The sequence below is a fragment of the Neolamprologus brichardi genome, chromosome 10 (genome assembly GCF_056152115.1).
Source record: "Neolamprologus brichardi isolate AB-2024 chromosome 10, ASM5615211v1, whole genome shotgun sequence".
Lineage (NCBI taxonomy): Eukaryota > Metazoa > Chordata > Actinopteri > Cichliformes > Cichlidae > Neolamprologus > Neolamprologus brichardi.
Window position 1 is genome coordinate 11,819,126 of NC_142113.1, and position 21,320 is coordinate 11,840,445.

The 21,320-nt window shown below is 38.0% G+C and overlaps 1 protein-coding gene across 1 annotated transcript; it reads left to right on the forward strand.

Annotated features, from left to right (window-relative positions):
- Positions 1-10,620: 10,620 nt before the first annotated feature.
- Positions 10,621-20,022, forward strand: aspa (aspartoacylase). The gene is made up of 6 exons (XM_006799434.3): positions 10,621-11,111; positions 12,899-13,094; positions 15,534-15,627; positions 16,425-16,532; positions 18,600-18,709; positions 18,904-20,022. The coding sequence occupies exons 1-6, from the start codon at positions 10,870-10,872 to the stop codon at positions 19,093-19,095; spliced, it is 942 nt and encodes a 313-aa protein (XP_006799497.1). The 5' UTR covers positions 10,621-10,869; the 3' UTR covers positions 19,096-20,022.
- The last annotated feature ends 1,298 nt before the right edge of the window (positions 20,023-21,320 follow it).

Sequence of the window (21,320 nt, forward strand, 5' to 3'; positions counted from 1 at the left end):
TTTAGAATGTGTGGCTTTTTTTTTTGTCCCACTACCTGTAGAAAGAAGCACTGATTGAACTCTAAATGTCAAACTCTACCTATCAGAAAAGACTCATGTCTTTATTAAACTTTGACCAGCACCAGGCCATGATTTCCCTTATTAACATTAAAAAAAATGTACACTGGATGTTTCTGGTAAGCACCAAGATTGTCACTATAAAGTGAGTATGCAATTTGCAACGAACAAAATGACTATAGTTTTAAAATATTGTCTTTACCATCTACAGCTCATAAATGCTATGAATCACACAGTATCTGCTTGATCCTACCTCAAGTTTGTCAGAGGAGGAAGACTCTAAACTTGCTGCTCGGAAACTCCAGTATTCATGCTTTTTTAAAAAAAACCATTACTTGCAAGTAGGCTTTTCAACTTAGTTAAGTCAATGCGCAGTTTTACAGCAGCTTTTTCCACCTGTCCCTCCTGTGTTTCTATGTATTTATGTTGCTGGCCTCTTGGCAAGGTCTCCCTTTCAAAAGGCAAAGTTACATTGAAATAAGAATAATTTGGCCTCAGTGTAGAATAAAGATCTTTGCTATCATAGAACAATATAGGAAACCTGTACATTTATGTAGTGTCACACAGTTTTGACAGTTAAATGTAAAATCCAAGTATACCTTCGTTTATACTTAAATTATATTAAGTATTAGTCGCTACGTTGTTTGTTTTTTGTTGTTTTGTAGGAGTTTCTTTGGTTTGTTTGTTTGTTTTCCTTCTCTATTTCTGTTATCTTTTGGGGTATTGTAAATACTGAACAGCAAACTACTGTATGTTCAATGTTTTGTTATTAACATGCTGCTGTGACTGAAAATAAAATTTATTAAGTATTAGTCGCTACGTCATGTGACCACTGTAATCCCTATGCCCTAGATGACCAGGTGAACAAAGAAAGGACAACATAACAAATTACTTCTGCGTTTTATATGTTTATAATGTTACATATTAAACAAAACTTATCAAAATTTGATGGAAAAAAAGTACATCTGTTTAAAGGATTTCTCAACCATCTGGGGTCATCGGACACGCTGGCGCGTCAAAATGACATTGTCGATTTAAGATGACGTAGCAGTGAGATTTCGTTTCAAAGTGCAGACTACATACCAGTTTTTAAATTGTGTTAATAGGCCAAAGAAAACCAGAGTTATGATAAATAATTTTTGGCATACTTTTTCCTGGGTACTGTTGTCACGTTTTCTGCAGGTAAAGACAGCGCACACACACACACAAAAACTAAACCACAAAACACGGCATCCCCTTTCCTATTGTTAGAATGTTTTGTTTAGAAACCTGATTGTATACTTCAAAAATAAGAATAGGAGATTAGCATTCTGTGTAATTTCAATATTATTAACGGAAATATGTTTTTCTAGTTAAGATTTCTCATCTATTTGAATTGGTTGGAATGGACCTTATTGGGAGACTTACAGAAACCAAAAGGGGACATCAGTATATTTGTGTTTTCATTGACTACTTCAAAATAGCAACAGGGATCCCCATTGAAGTCTAAATCAGCAAAGGCCCTTTATTACATTACTCTTTAGATCATGGCACAGGATATTTTACACCATTTCCCTGTTGGTTTAGGTATATTATTCAAAAGATTCTTAAATTTCAATACTCTTAATGCATTTTCAAAAATATACCTTCATGAAGCAAGGCTGTAACTCACATGTGTCACGTGACATAAATAACTGACTCTTTCAAAAAAAAAAAAAAAAAAAAAAAAAAAAAAAAAAAAAAAAAAAAGAGTCATATTTCTTTGTTATTATGTAAACCAGAATGTTCAGAATTGACATTGTACAATTGTACCCTGTCTGGCAACATTTTGATCTCATCTCTCCTAATAAGGTATGCACACAGTAATAAATATCACATATGATAAGTACCATAATATAAATAAACCACACCACAGATCCTATAATCTGATTTCTGTCTTTTAATTTATTGAAAGGTGAAGTGTTTGCTGTGCTCCAAAGAACTTGAATACAGCAACAACACCTCATCTATGCTGAGGCATTACAGAGCCCTGCGTGAAAACAAGGAGACTATCCAAGGTGGACCAAGCTCAGTTAAGTTTTTTTAGGTTGTAAGGATACAGTCATTTTATACATTTACATTCCCCATGTCATTCATTTATATTTGGGTTGTAATTACGATATATGTAATTTCTCAATGTTTTGTTTGTTTTATCAGGGGAGAGGAATGATGTGGATGAGGCCTTGGTCAACATGGTGATTCCCAGCCCTTCACTATTGTGGAGGACAGTGGGTTTAGAAAGCTTGTTAGAACTTTTAACCCTAACTATGTTTTCCCCACAAGGCAGGTGTGTATCTTAAAATATGAAGCATGTTTGCAGTTTTCCTATATTTCCATATTAAGAGCGGTACTTTCTGTTGTTTAGGCTTTGAAAGCTATGGTGGACCAAAGATACAAAGAGTCCAAACTAAAAGAAAAACTGACTGTGGCAAAGGCTTCTGCAGTTAGTTTAACATCTGATATGTGGACCTCCATTAACACAGAGGCTTACCTAGCTGTCACCTGCCATTTCACCGATTCTAACACTGCATTGCATTCTGTAGTGTTAGGTGTTCAGCACTTCCCTAAAGCAAATACTACTATCAATTTGTCCCAAGTAACAGCAGCACTCATGTCAGAGTGGGGCATTACAGACAAAGTTACATGTTATGTGACTGATGGAGCAGCAAACATGAAGTTAATTCAAGAGGTGGATACACGTTGGAACAGCACATTCCAAATGCTTCACCGTATTCATGAGTTCAGGGAACCTATTGGAGCATCGTAAGCTGGCCTGCACACTGATATTTGCCCACTATCCTCTGAACAGTATGACCTTATGGCAGGATGTCTCAAAATGCTCTCCCCATTTAATGATACCACCACTGAGCTGTCAGAGGAAAAGAGCATCTGGATCCAAAGTAATTCCACTTCTAACAATGTTGCACCATGTACTAAATGAAGAGGAAATGGGAGAAGTCCTAACTCCAGAGAGGTCCACCATGGTTGAGTGTCTGAGGAGACAATTAAAGGAGGTCTACATGTTGCAGTCAATGAGCATCATGTCACTGGCAACATTGCTGGATCCAAGGTTTTAGAAAAAAAAAAAAAGAAGAAGAAGAAAAAGGCTTCTTTAGCCCCAATAAAGCACAGGATACTGAGAAGAGACTCATTTTTGAATGCGCTGCTGTCTTGCGGCACTTGGCAGCCTCATCTTCGGCAGCCTCTCAGCCTGTGACTCAAGGTATGAGAACATTTTGATTATTTTTAAATTTTATTTAGTTACTTACATGCTGTTTGTTTTAGTTTGATTCCATAAAAAGTGACAAAAACATTAGTGTCCGTTGTGTGTGGGAAGAAAACTTCTTTTTACAGCGAAAAAAAACCCCCTAAACTTCCGAGCAAACACCGAGTGCGCTACAACGTAATGGGAAATTCACAGAGAAACTGGCGGATTCTTCCACTGACCGCTGCGGCACACCTGCACCAAGGTAAACCTCCGCCTACCCAACTCCTGCTTTACAGGTGAAAATAGAGCAAACGGACCACTAGTCTTTGACTTTATTTTCTGCTGTGTTTTACTTGCATCTATTTGAAAGAGTGAGTGTAAACACACAAAAAAAAAAATTTTATGTGCTGGAATGTGCAGAAAATAGGTTTAAATATTAAACAAATTTCTTCCAGTCAGAGAATGTTGCATTTAATAAAATTTTTGCTTGATGCATAAAGTTAAAAGATTAAAACTAATAAAACAAGTTTTAAAAAGAGACTTTTCCATCTGATTACATTTTGTATGATGATTATGTAGAAAAAGTAGAATTGGGCTGAAAGATCTATCGCTTTATCACCTATTCAGGTTGTAAATTGTGTTTTTAAAAAGTAACTAAGTAATTAATTACTTTTGAAAATAAGTAATCAGTAAAGTAACAGGATTACTTTTTGGGGGAAGTAATCAGTAATTAGTTACTGATTACTTTTCTCAAGTAACTTGACCAACACTGGTTGTCAGTCACAACTCCAGATCGCTAACTTTCATGCGTAATGACCAGCATTGCTTTAATTTAAAAAAAAAAAAAAAAATAGCCGTAAAAAATTAAAAAAATATATATCAAAGATAAAAAAAAAAAAAAAGTGAAATTGTCAAAGACGAACTTTCAGTCTTGAGTCACATTTTGTTATCCAAATTTTCCATGAAAACACAACTCAAGGATTTAAGAATGTTCTGTGATATGGTAACTGTGGAAGTTATTTAAGTATATTGTTTTTTAAATCTGTTTTTATTAAAATGTGAAACGTTTATGAGCACAAAATGTCGCTTCAATTTCCTGTTCTTGGCTGACAGGAGTCACCCACAGTGTGGTCTTCGGTTGATATAAACCTTCTGCCTCGAGATCTGCTTTGTTGTATTTTCATAATTTGTCTTCTGTGTACTTTGGTTTTATATAGTGGTTATTTGAGGTACTGTTATTATCCTGTTAGCTCAATATATTCTTTCCTTTTGTAACGTTTGACATCAACTAGCTATATTCTCATAGAGAAAATCACATAGAAAATCAGTCAGCCAATCAATGCAAATGAAAACAGTGTGTTTGAGTGCTTTAGAGAGTAAAATTCTTACATTGATGGCACTACATTATTAATTAATCATGGATTACATATTTTTAAAAAAATGTAACATAATTAGCAGTTTAAGTTGACCTCTATTCATTATTCAATGTTTTTTTTACAAGATTATAGAGTGTGCCCTGCATGATATTGCCTGCAAGTTGGATTTGGGCAGTAAGGTATACATACTGAACCACTACACTGCCGGTGTAATCCTGTTTGGGAAAAGAGAAATGATGAGGAGGCACTGTTTGTCAAAGGTAATAAATACATATACATATTGCAATATAAATATATTTGTATTTTACATTGTATTAATGCTTTGTTAACAGGTCAAATTTGATAACTACCACGCAATTGTTTCGTTTGTGAACGTTGGAAATGTTCACTGGAAGTTACTGGTTAGTACTAACACAAATTTCCCTTCAGAAAATTCATATTTTGAAAAAATAAAAACACAATATTATGGAAAAATTAGGTTTTTGTTTTTCAAATTATGTCCTTTAAGTGCAATAAAATTTCATCCCTGGAAACATTTTTTACTTTCTGAGACAACTGGATTCATCAAACCCAGATCTGTGGTGTCTTTGATGTCCCAATATGAAGTCCTGCACATCAAATACCCGTATACTGTAATACTAATTGTTTCCTATCAGTTTCCATTAAAAACTGAAATTTAAGGTATTTGACTGTAGTAAATCGTGTGTGGACAAATAAGATAATAGCAAATGGAATCTGTAAATCAGCTTGACTTATTATAATAGGGATTGATGGGGATTGATGTAATAATATCTTTTATAACTGCTTTTCCTGGGCTCATTTTAATAATCAGCTGTAATAACTGATCAAACAAGTTATAGTCAAACCTCTCAAGCATGATAAAAGACATATTTTTATCTGTAATTACTGGCTAGAGAATTAATTATATTATCTTTTCGGTTACAGTACCCAAGTAAAGCAGACAGCTGTCTTTACCTTGTTGATCCAGCACGCAACACAAGAGAGCTTGAAGAATCCAAAATGGCAGCACAAAAATTCAGGTAAATTCTATTTTTCAAAAATTAAAGTGAATAAATTATCATTTACTTTTATAGTGCTGCAGTGTTTTCCAAATTTGTAGGCCAGGCCTTATCGGTGGGCCGGGATGGTAATGTGCCTCAGTAATTACATTTTAGCATGAAAAAGTACAAGTTGGTTGTTAGTTTATTATTTTACTTAATATTGTGTTAAATCACAGTATTAAGTAAACTGTATGTGTCCCAATGGTAGATGGGTCAGTCATTGGCCTTAAGAACTTGCGTTAGCAGTTTAGACCTAGCAGCTTATGTTTGTAACGTGTAGGTTGATTTTTGTTTTTTCTTTAATTATATATGACTTTCCCTGTTTTTTCAGTTGAATTAAACTTTTTATTCTGTGTGTTTTTTGGTGGTGCAGCCCTATTGGCTTTGGGACTGTGTAAATTATAGCAATAGTGAATTGTGATTACTATAGACGATTTAATACAGTACTCAAAGCCAGTGCTATTGTAGTTTTTGTCTAAGTGATATCTCTCGACCGTCTTTGTTTCCCATAAATAAAGAATGTGGCATTAAATTAAGCCACATGTTATTCCAAAATGTTTTATAGTAGAGTATTTTTCAAATTATGTGTGCTGACATTGAACATTCAAAATAAGGTAATGACCTGCCTGCATGCCTGCCAGCGTGCCGAGTGGGTTCATTTTGTATTCTAGTTCAGAACAGTTTTCTGTTTGCCGTCCAGCATTAAAGCTGTACTTAAGTTCACCTTTTGTTTCCGTGAATCTGCATTTTGGGTACTTTTCCTGCCTGCACACGGCCCTCACATGACAGTATAACCCTTGCACAGGGAGTTCTTCAAAATGAGGCATACTGCAATCAACAAGACTGGGTGGATATCAAGTTAAAAGGAGGAGTTTTGAAGCACCCAGTACAGAAGGACACAAATAGCTGCGGTGTGATTGTCATCTTGGTAAAGCAACAAAGACATGAGTTTCAAATATTTTTGTGCTGATGGTGCATTATAAAATTGAGTCTGCTATAGAAAAGGAATATGACTAAATTATTTTTGAATATTTTGCTATTTCCATAGATGGCAAAGGCATTCATGGAGTCCTTTCCCAAAATACCAGAAATGACATTTGAAACAACAATTAAAGCAATGGTACAGCAGCGTGAAGCAATTGCTTTACAAATACTGGGAGCATCAGGTTTGTGAAGTGTTATAGCACAAAGAAATCACTTGTATTTAAATATTCATTGTCAATCACTAATTTTACTATATTTGTAATAGTGTTCGAGGTAGAAAACAATTGCACCATGTGTTCAACTCCAAAACCACCTTTTCCAGGGCCTTCAATCACCAAATGGGTAAGACAGATTTGTAATTGGGGATATTATTTAACAAAATCTATTGTGTATAGTTGCTTTTGTTATTTGGTTTTTGTTTTGAGGAAGAGGGGAAATTCAGCCTTGCATGTAATTATTTTTGGCTTGGTGTGTTAGTTATTTTGAATATTTGATAAGGAAAAAAAATATGCAATACATACTAATGGCAGATTAATAAAGATATTAATGTTAAATCACGTGATTAAAGAATTTTTGTTTAATTTTTGGTTTGTTGAAAATTCATAGATCCAGTGTGACAGCTGTTCAAGGTGGTTTCACACACAGTGCCTGCAGATGAATACTGAGCTGTTTCAGAAGGCAGAGGCTGCAGTGCGCCCTCTGTGAAAAATAAATACTTGTATTTATTTTGTAAAATGTATATAAGGTTGAATAATGTCATGTAAATTCTTATTTGTATTGATAGAAACTAAGGAACAGATGCAAATTGTTTTTATACATTTTGTATGTGTACATATACAGGTTATGTATTTCAGAAATGTAAATAGAGCTTGTTCGTTAAGATTTTGTATTGCATTCTTTTTCATTTTAATTCCTTTTGTAAAAAAATTACACTAAATTTAGAAAATAATGTGATTCTCGCAGTTTGGGTTTGTGACCCAACCCTTTTTGCATTCGTTTTGGTATTTGTTGATTCAGATTACTATTGATCAATGTATGTAATTCTTGTTTTTGCTGTTATTAGTTAGTAGTTTTAATTTGGCGATACTTTGTTACATTCTTCTAATTATCCCTGACAGCTCATAGTTGCTCAGTCTTTACTCCTTTGTTTACATAGATCCTTTCGTGTCACCTACCATTACGTTCCAATCTCCCTTGTTTGTTAATGTGAGGTATACGTTCGTCATGTTTCCTGTTTTAAGAGTCTGTTTTCCTTTCTCATGTTCAAGTCTTGGGTGTACCCCTTCATATTTTATCTCATACTGCTGGTCGCCATCATGTTCAGGTCTGTAGTAGTGTTGTCATAGTCACAGTAATATTAATAGCAGTCGTAGTTTAGTCTCGCCCATTTCAGGATTAATTACAGTTATTGTAACCTATTGCTTTTGCCTTGTTGTATGTTCAAGTTTCTTCCATCAGCCACAATAAAGGGCTCTCTTTTAGTTCATCACAGTTTTGTTGTCCTCTGTGTCCTGCTTTTTAATTACATCATCTCACCCGCTGTATAGTAAGTAAAACATATTCCATTCTAAACCTTGCGGTAATCTTTAAGAAGATATTTTTAAAAATTGAAACAAATTAAAATATTTTTTCAGAAGACTATTTGTAGTGGATTCATCTTATAAATGAAGGAGAGTTTCTGAGCAAATATTGATGACCATGTTGTTGTTTGACCTCAACTACTCAGGATGATTATTAATGAATTTTTGAAAGTTGACATAATTCTATTGTACTGACTGTATTAGAGTCAATACAAGTTTCCTGTAATTTCTGAGGAATATTGCAGTAAATCTGGCTGAAACTTGGCACACAGGTACAGTAGGTATCCCAGAAGAGGAATGTGTTGAAAGCTGGACCTCAACTACTAAAGAAGATTTTTAATGAATTTTTGAAAGCTGACATAATTGTAGTGTACTGGCTGTATTGCATTGAATACAAGTTTCCTTTAATTTCTGAGTAATATTACAGTAGATCTGGGTGAAACTTGGCACACAGGTACAGTAGGTGTCTTGACCGCGGCTCACAAATGACGGCTCACTTTACCGCGGTAAAAACCGCTACTGACTGGAAACACTGGAAAACTTTAATCTCCTCTCTTATCTAGTAATTACTAAGTTTACATTTCCATTTCAAAGCCACATTAAATTTCACTGACTTTTACATAAGGTTTTCACACAAGCATCGGTCATACGAAAGCTAGGCTAACGCTAGCTAGCTAGCTAGCAAGGTCAAAACCTGGTGCTAAACTGCGAGAAGGCACAAAAAGCTTGCATAAGAGTAAACATTTACTCACCAAATCAGTCATCAGAGTATCACGAATGAGAATCACAGCGACGCCACAAATAACTACTTAAGCTGAATCTTCTCCAGCTGCTCCTAAGTTTGCTCAGCATATTCCAGAAACACCCGTGCAGGCCATGAACATCTTTGCGAGAGAGGAGGAAAGAAGGGACATGGCATTTTCAAACCATATCATTTTATCCTTCTGCTGAAGGGAGACTGTCTTTTATCTGTTTCTCTGTTAAGTCATGCTTTAATGTTAATGAAAAAACCACTTAATATGGTTTTATTTAAAATTATGATGGCATATGTATGAACCAGGGGTCTCCAACTCTTGTCCTCAAGAGCTACTGTGCTGCAGCTTTTAGAGGCATTCCTACTCCAGCACAGCTGAATGAAATGTTGAATTACCTCTTCAGCATGCCATCACGGTCTGGTAAAAAGCCATTCATTTAATTCAGGTGTGTCGGAACAAGGATGCATCTAAAAGCTGCAGGACAATAACTCTCGAGGACAAGAGTTGGAGACCCCTGGTATGACCTCAGATGCGCTCTCTCAATCTAGTTCTTTGTTTTTGTCTAAAAATAAAAAACAAAAAACACACACAAGAAAAGGGCAACGAGAAAAAGCAAATAAAAAATTTACTATTTAATAATTTTAGTTGTACTTACAAATAAGTAACCCAGCTGTGTATGTTTTATATACAAACCATATATATACAAAACATATACAGTATAATAATAAACAGTCAAATAATGGAATAAAATATAGCAAAGCGGCAATAGAGAGAGGCATAAAAGGAAAGCCAAAGGCTCAACATGTGAGCTGCAGCCTATTATCCGTCACGTCTGAAGACGAAAGGGGACAGAGCCTTTCAGTCTGTGGCACCAAGGCTGTGGAACAGTCTACCTCTACAACTACGTTTGGTTGACTCTGTGGAATCCTTTAAAAAACTGTTAAAAACTTTACTGTTTAAACAAGCTTTCTGTTGACCAATTTTTATATTTTAATTTACATTTAAACTCTATATTGTGTATATTGTGCATTTTGCTATTTATCGTACTGTTTATTTTAATCTCTGTGTGCAGCGCTTTGTGACTACCTGTCTATGAAAAGCGCTTAATAAATAAACTTTACTTACTTACTTACTTACTTATCCGTATAAGTACGGAATAGAGTAAATGTTACATTCCTCCACTGAAAAGCAAAATTTCCAGTTTACTTGAGTTGATCAGCTTTTTGAATGAAATTACTAACTTAACTAAACCGAATGTTAATAACAAGGTGATAAAAACTGAGTTTGTTCAATTTAATTTTTAAGTGAGCACAATATTAGGTTTTACAGTGCAGTTTAACACAGTGAGTTATGATGTGTGTGTATCCAAAATGTTCACTATTTGGCCTCACCAATACTAGTACACATTAAAAGACAACTGAAAGTACTAGAATCCGGACATTTATAGGTTTAGGGTTTTCAATGTTCTTTTTGGATCTCGGCATCCCTCTTTAAATGACTACTTAATGTAAGTAATGTTTTATTTTGAAAGAAGATCACCGGAAACTCGTCTTGTCCTCAGTTCTGACGGTGACAGGTAAACAGTGGGAGGAACCTGGTTAACGGGAGTTTCGCCTGCAACCCCAGTTGTCCGTGTTCAACTTTGTTTTTTCCACGCACAGTGACTGACCACGGCAACCCAGCGGGCACGTTACGTAAGCGTGCGGCGTCAACAGGCATTTAAACAGCGAGGCTGCGAAGCTCCAAGCTGGAGAACTTTTCCTCTGCTTCTTACGCCAAGGAGACCAGTGTGTCTTCATCCACACTCTGCACAGTTACTACCACCCGGGCATGTCTTCTTACAACAACACGGCGCGCTTCAGCGAGGCGAGGAGAGTGGCGATTTTCGGAGGGACGCACGGAAACGAGATGTCAGGCGTGACGCTCGTTAACCTGTGGACGAAGAACGGCACCGAAATACAGAGGAAGGGAGTCGAGGCCGTACCTTTTATCACCAATCCCAAGGCTGTGGAGAAGTGCACCAGATATGTAGACACGGATCTGAACCGAGCCTTCACCCCAGAAAACCTAAGGTAGGTACGCCTCTGGAGTCTCTGTTGAACTACATGTTGAATGGTAACTTCCTGCTGGCGTGTAAGAGATGTAACGTCAGGATTTACTGGCTTTATTTTGAACTGGGTCAGCTAAAGAAAGGGCACCCACGCATACGAGATGTTTGTCTTAATTAATCGCAACCAAACAGTGGAAGATGTCCCCACAGTCCGTGGAAAAATGTAATGACTGCACAATTATTCAATATTATTGGCATAGCCGTTTGCATGTGTGCGCTGTACCGGACAAATGAGTCAACGTAACACAACGCGACATATAAATGTATCCGTAAGAAAGAAAAGGGGGCTGCACATGTCTTTAAATATGATCCATCACGTGGACATCAAAGCTGTACTATGGCAGGTAAGCTGGGACCAGTGTGTTTACCATCGGTGGCGTCTCCCCCTCCGTGTCCCCCTCTGCCAATAAGAGCAGAGCAGCAAGTCCCCTCCTCCCGAACTTCAGCTGACTGTCGGCCTGCAGGAAAAACGTGAGCGGAACGTGACCGAGCTGCAAATGATTGAAGACGTTTTTTAGTTTGTTTGTTTGTTCTTTTTCATGTGCACTACACCATAAAATGAAGTCTTACGCAAACGCTGGCCCTTGTGATCCCTTGTGTCTGTTCGTGCACACAGCCCATTTAGAAATGTGGTTGGATAACAGCATCTATTCATTAATCATACAAAGTGTTATTATGGTGTGCATTTTCCCTGTCATCTGTAATCATTTACTGAAGTACAGTTTTAAAATTATTGCTGCATAACATTTTCCTAAAATTCTCATTGAAAAATATCCTTCATCATTTGTAATGGCCTTTTTAATGGAGTGCAGCTAGCACCATATCACTTAAGTGAATTGAGCGCTTCACATATACAGAGGTGACACATAATTTCTTAGCAGTGAAGCTGAAGTGATGCCCAGAGCTCAAACCGAATGAGTGAAGCATTCCGACATCATCGTACAGTTGACACTTTAAGATCTTCTTCAGCGCTCTCCAGCATGTTCACTATTTGGCCTCTCTGAAGGCAACATATAAGAAGATTAAACAGTTGGAGACTCTTTCCAAAAACAGCTCATCATGATGTCATCCCCCCTCCCTCCCCTTGCATAGAATGACATCTCCGCTCTTCTCTCAAAATTAGCACCCGCTTGACCCCTTCAGATGAATGTTGGGAGTCCACTTCATCAGCTGCTGCTTACACTGTGCTTGTGTGCTTATTTCCCAGCAGTCCAGACAATACCGGACAGTCTCTGAAAACAGGGAGTAAATGACAGATGTGGGGGAGGCAAAACAACACAGACAGTAGAGGTGCTATTCTGCTATAGCGTGGAGAATGACCTAGACTGGTTGGTGTTTTGAAATGCTTTAAAAGAGCGTGAAAGTGGGCAGCACTCGTCCTCTGGTCAGAGCAAGGCCCGGGGGCAAAATACACTTTGGAAAGATCCTAAGACTTGGAGTTAATGAATACAGTTTCTTCTTAACTTTGACAGAAGGAGGCCACTGGCCTACTGAATGCAGCTATTGCTTCCCAGCATTGACTTCATGGCTGCCAATTCTTTAACCATGACGTTCTGCATGTGGAGTTTAACCCCGACATACTAGCCTTTTCCCTTTTAGCCAACCGTTAGGTTAAAGTGTATGTAGGACACTCTTGTGTAAATAATTAACATGATTCATTGTTCTTTGAGCTGACTTGTGTGATAGTATGTGAATAGTTAGGCTTGTGGCGGCTCTATAATGCTTTATGTGTTTGCACACACCCTGCAGTGCCCCAGGTGGAAACGACCTGCCCTATGAGGTGCTGAGAGCCCAGGAGATCAACAGGATATTTGGTCCCAAAGGAAGCCCGGAGGCCTACGATGTCATCTTTGACCTTCACAACACGACATCCAACATGGGCTGCACTCTGATTCTGGAAAGCTCCAAAGACCACTTCAATCTGCAGATGATGAACTACATAAAGGTGGCGGCCTTGAGAATACAAACACACATATACACTGTAGGGACTTTTTTATGAGAAGAGCTATCACACCCTAAAATCTGACCACCCTCTGACCAGTTTACACAAACAGTGGTGAAGCCTGTTGGGGCGCTACACTTATGCTCACAGAACTGTAGTTACATCCAGTAACTTCTAGTATTTGAGAGGAGCTTTTGTGGAACCTTTTCTCTACAACCGTTGAGACATTTTAACCACGTACTTCAACTGTAATGACTGGCAAACTTAATCAGTGATGAAAAGAGTAGTTTGGCAAGATTTGCAGTTTGTTAAAAATCGATTGATGGTTAACATGAAAAAAAAAAAGAGTACTGAGACCTAAATGAGATAAAACAATCACTGTCATCAAGTGCTGCCATTGTATTTGCAGAAAGTCCAAATTATATATCATTATTCAGCAGGCATCACTGATGACTGTATAATATTACTGCATGATTGTTCCACTCATAGTCTGTGCTGCACACTGTGCAGTATATGGAGAAACACGAGATGTAGCTCAACCTCTCAACCTGTGTCGTTCTCTGACCTCTGTCTGAGGCTGATCTGTTTGCTGAGCTTTAGTTGAGATAGTTGAGAGATGTAAATCCATCCATGTTAGGCTCATCCAAACACCCCAGAAGGATCCCTGTTGTCTTTGTACTCTCAGCCAAATTCCCAAATGAGCCTTCGGAGATGGTTTCTTGATATTTTTTTTTTCAAATAAAACCATTAGATGTTCAGTGCCTCTCTTAGAAGATGGATTTTATCTGACAGCATTAAGTAAAGTAAATACAGATGAACTATAATTACATTGTTGAGAATAAAATAAAAAGAACTAAATGCTTATTTTTTATTCCTGCCCTTTTTAGTGGGCCTCCCAAGGGACAAGTGGAGGAGATGCCAGATGTTCAATCCAAGCAAAACCGACTAAAACACAAACACATGCAATGAAAGCTACTTAATAGTGATGACTAAGGAGAGCAACAAAACAAACAGGGCTCTAATTGATTGTGGATTTAACAAAAAAAGGGTAAAGTCACTGTTTTGAGAGCACTGCAGCAGTCTATACATTTATTTTTGGCCTTGGAACCTTTTAATCTGAAAGAGAATATCGTTAGTCAACACTTTGTAATAATTATGTAACAACACCTGACTTTCTCTGGTGTAACCAAAAGTTATAATTCTGCCAGTAAAACATAACTTTAATTCAAGAAATTCTTCTTTCCACTGTTACAAGGATTTTATAAATGTCCCAGATCTGAATGTGTCCAAAAATCTTGGACGTAACCCTGACAAGCTTGTTCTCCGAGGAGTCTGTGGCATGTTTATTGTGGAGAGCTGCTGTACCAGAAGGTCTCAGCATAATCAACATGGTGCTGAACTAGATCTGCCCTCCCAAAATTGTTCATACTTTACTGTAACACAGGACTTCTTTGCTGACTACCAAATGGGATAAAGGTGCCAAAATAATCAACAGTGCGTTTGGGTATCATTTAGCCCAAAACAGTGTTGGCTATTGGCTGATCAGGACATTGTCCAGTGTTGGACTTTTCAAATATTTTAGTGATAAACTGTATGTTTAACCACAGCTTTACATTGATTAAATCCCACATGGGAACTAACAAAGAAGCGTAAAATGCTCCAGAGACAGCAAATCTTTATAAATAATTTGTTTTAAGACATTAATACAACCTCGAAAATTCACATTGCTTCATGGTAATAACAAGGCAAACTCCTCTTATTACTTTACATTAACTTCCATTTTAAAATGCCAGCTGTTGCATTCCTTTCTTGTTCTTAATAACAATCCATGGTGAGCACCTGCAGGGAGGAGAAATGAAGCCAAAAGCAACATGTCTTTTGTACAATACACCTCACAGGAAAGGCATTCTTAAGTTTTAAAGCTGTAAACTGCCCCACTGATACACAGACATCAGTTATATAAGGATTCATAGACTTCATAAATATTCACCAGCTTAGTAAATGCCTCCGGTTTAGATGCTGTGACTTCAGACGCTTTTGCTCGTGTTTATTGATAATCGCAAACGCACAAGGTAGAAAAGGGCTCAGGTCTAGTACGGTACCGATTACTCTGTCTCATACTTTGAAGGATTTACCCCTCGGCAGATGATCTGAACCGCTGCCAGTTTAATGTTAGAGAAACAGCTTTTAATTTAATGATGGAGGCGACCACTATGATGGTGTTCCTTCTGAAAAGGATTTCGAGCCTCTGCTGACAAACGAAGATAGCCCACCAGCTTAAACTTCATTCTCCACACAGTCGTTTTTGATACAGCGTTAGTTGGTGTAGATTTCATTTTCCATTCTATCAAGCACGACCGTAACGCCTTTGCCTTTGTGCGTTTGTGTTTGGCTTTCTTTTATCTGCTTTTTATATGATGTTCTTGTTCTCTTGTCTTGTAGAAAGCCATGGCTCCAGCCAGTTGTCTTGTTCTGATGAATGAACATCCTCTTCTGAAATATTCCACTTCACGCTCTGTCGCCAAGCACCCTGTTGGTGAGTCTCTGTAGTCCAGCCAAGTTTATCTGTGGACAGTGGCAGAGGTGGATTAAGAAAACCAGGTTTTAAAGCCATAGTTTTAAAGAAGGGGGTTCAACCCCGAGCACGTAATGACACAAACTGTTGTTTTTCAGCACTTTCTAGTTGCTTTGTAGGTGGTGTTTGGCTGTGTGGTGTCTCTTTGTGGTCAATTTTGTGGTGATTCTAGCATATTTTACAGACTAACAGTGTACAAAATAACAAATATCATTATGGGCACTTGTAAGCTTAACCTTTGTGTTGTCCTCGGGTTAAAAATGACCCCAAAGTGAATAAAGTGTGAATCATTTCTTAATTGTTGATTTGGTAATTAGGTCTTTCGATCGCATTTATTTTAATCGCTTGGTCGTATCGCAGTTATTTGGATTTCTTTTTGTTTTCTCTGTGGTTTTTCATCACTTTCTTGCCATTTTCAATGCTTTTTCCTCATTTTGCACATTTTTGTGGTCATTTTGTATGTCTTTGTGGTCTTTTAAATGTTGTCATTTCAGTTTCCTAAATGAAACCTGGGCCCTTGTGCCTGTTTTCTGTGTAGCCATGATTCTCGAGCATGCAACCGTGTATGACTTTTACTGACTCTTGCAGAGCAGCCACTGCAGCGAGTACAGTCATGTTTGGTTGTGTGCCACCCGCGACAAATCCCAGCTAGCCCTTAGCCCTTACACGTTTAACATATCTAACTGGAGTATACGTTCAGCTGGTAGAAAATCTCTTTTACTTGCAGATGAATCATTTGATTGTTTTCTTCTATGCAGGTTTGGAAGTGGGTCCTCAGCCTCAAGGTGTTTTAAGAAGCAACATCTTTGAAGCCATGCGAGTGATACTGAAACATGCTCTGGACTTTATTGAACTCTTTAATGAAGGTGAGACTTGAAGTGTTAAGCTGTAGTCACATTTAGCTACATGACAACAGGCTGTGTCCCAAGACTTTAAAGGGTTATAGCACTGCAGCGTCGTGTGAAGAATGAATGACCTCTGAAGTAGCTCTTACAGAAGTTAGAAAGTATTAAACTGTGTTCAGAATTTGGGCTCAAAAACAGCAAGTGTGATTCATAATGTGTTATATAATAGAAAAATGAGTTGTTTACCATCTGTCAGCATCCCTGTGATGAGAAACATTTTGTGACAAAATGCCCATGGGTGACCATCTGACTCATCCAGATGTACCTAGTCCTCGCTCTCTAAATTTATCTGTGTACCTCCACTCAGCTCGTTCTCCCCCCCTAAACGAAAGAGTGTTCTCAGTGTTTAGGTGCAGGGCAGCGTTTCCCTCATATCTTTACGTAAACAAGCGATCTGTCCCAAGCAGAATTGCAGGCTGTTGGTTTCCCCAACTGTCCCGCAAGGGCCACTAACTGGGAGTTGGTCAGTTTCCATGTCATTAGGGACTGGCTGGCACTGGGGTGGTAGTCTTCTCTCTTAGGACCACCGTGGTGATAATGAATGTTCTGGCATGGTGTTGAAGCGGTGTTCCTGCGCTTTGCAGCTGAGCAGCATGATGCAACAAGTCCTTTAGCTATACAAGGCTTGCTCAGAAGGATAGCCCCCCCCCCCCCATTAAGCAGGGAAACTAAAACTTCAGAAGCATTTGTCCTTCCTGTTCCGCACTGCTACTTGCATATGAATACAGCTGAGTGCAGGTGAAGTTGGTTGCCTAATGCCGGAGCTCTGCCAAACATTACCAAACCTTGTGTATAATTCCTAAGGTTGAACAAGGACACTTTGGTTTCAAATCACAGTGGAACAATCTCATGAAAACTTGGCAACTTGTCCATTGTGTGACATTAGTTTGATTTATGTTTTACTGTGTATTTTATGCCCATCTTAATATAAAGTAAAGGTAACGTCTTTTTTTTTTTCCACTAATCTGTACTTCAAAAAAAAAAAAAAAAAATCAAAACCAAGTTTTAAAATGTTACTAAGCTCGTTACTGTGGTCCAGAGTGAAAAATCTACATACGTAATAATGCAGAGGTAATATAATGCATATTATCTTTATCTGTTTGATAGCAATATCATGAGTTAGATTTAGCTGAATAAAGAAAGGGGTAGACAACAAGATTTTGGTGAGCTCTGTTTTCAGGTTTTCTCCGGCCAATCAGAGTTCTATAAAGATCAGGCAACTATTATAAATCCATCAGTGTTCTTCTGCTTACCCTGCTTATTCATCTTAGCAAAAGTTTGGTTACACCCTTTCACCAGTCTGTCATAAAGAGACCAACACCTGCAGCCAGTTTAGAATTGCCTCTTAACCTAACAAGCATGTCTTTGGACTGTGGGTGCAAACTGGAGAAATCCCACAGAAGCACAGGAAGAGCACACAAAGCAAACTCCATGCACAAATGCCCCAACTGGCTGTTGGGTTTGAACCCAGGAGCTTTTTGCTTTCAAGCTAAATTGGTAACCACTGCACCACAGTGCCAGTCAAGTGTGGTATAGTAGCATAAAAAACAGACAAGTTCAATTGGGAAGCAAGGTGCATTTGTTCAGTGAGTTGTTGTTGTTGTTGTTGTTGTTTTTTTGTTGTTTTTTTTTTTTTAACTTCAATTCAACAACCGCTAGGTGATGCAGATGACTTTTCACCTGTAAGAGTGGGGCTTTACCTTCCATGTGAAGATAAATTTCTGCACTGACTTAATGTTAATGTTTGATCTACTGGTCGTCTAGGAGATATCTCGACTCGACGTCTTAAGGTACTACAGCTTTTATACCCTTCTGAGGACCTATAATAAAGCTGCCCTTGGAACAGTTTGTTAAATATTGTTCAAATGTTTATTTAAATCTATTCTTCTTCTTTTTTAATTATTTATTTCTTTTTTTAGGCTTGTTCTAAATCCGGGGACATTAACTCTGGGAATTCAGTCTAACTCCAGCTTTTATTATGTTATCCCAATCCACTCACATACTCCCTCTGTTTTCTGTGCTGTTTAGGTGTGGAGTTCCCTCCTTGTACAGTTGAAGTTTTCCGAGTCCTCGAGTGGATCGACTACCCCCGAGATGCCAATGGAAACATCATAGCCATGGTTCACCCCAACCTGCAGGTAAATATTAAAATTTAGAATTGCTCTCACCTTCAATCTCTAGCCCTCATGTCATGTTTGGACCGTTGAGTCTATAAATGTGCTGCTTTAAGGAGGAAATGAGATTTCTTTAGATGACGTGAGACTGTATTGTTTCAGTTTAAACAACATACTCAAATTACTTTCCCTGTGGCTCTTGCTTGTTATTGTTGCAGGACTGTGACTGGGAGCCGCTGAACCCTGGTGACCCAATGTTCCACACATTTGATGGAAAAACCATCCACTACCAAGGCTCCGGGACGGTCTATCCTACTTTTATTAACGAGGCAGCCTATTATGAGAAACAACAGGCATTTATAACCACCAGGCGAGAAACCTTGGTAGCAAGTGCCATCATAAAAGCATGAAGAACTGTTTGTTAAGGCTAACAGCAATCATGATTATGTGTTAGCCACAGGAGCAAACTGTATCAAGATTTTGCACTTTGCTCTGTTAGAAAACAGCAGAAATCCTGCAGGTTAGATACCATCTTTTACAAACTGATTTAGGTTTTTATGCATTCACTATCGGAAAATCACTTAACTATGCAAAGAACATTTGTGCAGGCACTGTGACAGTCTTTGATCTTGAGACTACTATATTATTGTGAGAAGTATTTATGATATTGTACATATTTACATTAAATCAACTAGATTTTTATTATATTAAAGACTAGGCCTAATCATTGATGGCTTCGCAATCATCCTAAACACTCCTTTTACGTTTCCAACTACTGCTCAGGAAGGCTGTGTAGAGGATCGTCACCTGCAAACTTTTGACTCAAACTGTAGATGTTTGTCTTTTTCTGAAAATATATTTGTATCACGTGTAGGGGTGGGGGGGTTGTTTTGTGGCCTTTGATACTACCTACCTGTAACTCCGTTGGTTGCATCTGTGGTGCTGTCCTTTTTTTGCCTTAACTGAGATTTCCGAGACAGTTGTGCAACAAATCTGGAGTAGAGTTTTGTAGATTTTATGTCTCGGTTAAACGTTTCGATTACAGTCTAAGTTCTCTCCCACATAAACCAGATGCAGTGTGAGATGTGTTTTTATAATATATCTGTCTATTTTGATATACTTGTATTGTAAGTTTGCTTTCAAAGGGATGCATAGAAATTGTTGCATCCTGGAAAGCGTATTTACTTTTTAATGTTTTCATCTTTATGTTGTCCCAAAGTGTCTCGCTGTGGTCTTAGACTTGAGCAATATATCTGTTAGAATCATTTCTGTGACTAGTGAAATTCACTGTACTAGAAGTCCTGCGGAAATGATCCTACCAATAAATGTTGTACTACTGTGTGTTTTACTGTGTGTGCTGCTTTGACTCACGCTCGTTTAGTCCTGCAGGGCATGTGGCCACAAGAGGGCATCATGCAACCACTGATTAAAGTCCCTTACACCGTGCACTGTGGTGCAGTACAGAATATACTGGAGGGTGCAGCCGGTGGAATCATGTCCGAGCCAGTTGTTTTGCTCCCTTGTGTGTCACTGGTGCATCATGTGTCACAAGAACCTATCCACTTTTACAGCAGCTCTCCTGATCACAGAGCTGCTGACCCACTAAGGAAAAATTGCAGCTCTCTACTTGTGTGGTATTATTTTATTTTTATTTTTTTTAAAAAAACACTTGACCCATCAATTTGTTTCAATATGTGCACTTTCAATGCCTTTATTTCAAGTACTCTTGTCCCATAAGACTTTAGATATAAGATTCAATACAACTTTGACACTTACAATATTATATATCTTATATATTATACATGTGCCGTACCGTAGAACAATGACACTAAGTGCTGTAATTATAACATAGCTGGATAGTTTGTTCATGCGTCTCTCTTTTTGTTGATGGCAGCAAAGAATTTGAGTCACTATCTGAGTTCAGTGTTTCAGGAATCCAAGGCATCTGGATTTGAATGGAGGTGTGTGGAAAAGTTTAAGAATATGTTCACTAAAAAGGGTTGGATAGTAACACAGAGTACATACCCACAGCTTGTTGGGCTGGAGGTGTTATTTAAGCTGTGAATATATGACACACACTCACACAAAAGGGAACTAATTTACTAGGCATTTTATAACATTGTTACATTCTGGTTATCTATTGAGCATCTCTGATCAGTGTGGTAGGTGTGGTTGTAGCTGCGAAATGTAATTAAAGCAGAATTACAGCTTTGTGCACACTCTTCTGCATCGTTTACCCTCTCAGGTATCTGTCGACTGAATACCACACACTGAGCAAACTTGTTAGGTGTCTGTTTCACTAATATTAAGCAATGAAATGAGTAAAGCGTGAGAAGTATGGCTGGATCAGCTACACAGTCATGTTTATGCAGTCCCAAAAGCTAGCTGTCTTTATTATAACTTGTAGACTAACCAGGAAAAGTCCACATGTTTTATGCTTTCTTTGTCGTATCAGGCCTGTGATTGGTAATCTAGCTTCATAGCTGGTCGTAGTCTTTGTAGACTATTCATTACAGTAACCCAATACAGGCCCCCAGGCCTGCAATGAGTGCGGATCAATGGCCACTGAAAGCTTTCAGGAGAATGATCTTTCAGTTCTGGGCGGGTATCCAAATGGGCACTCAGAAATACCAAG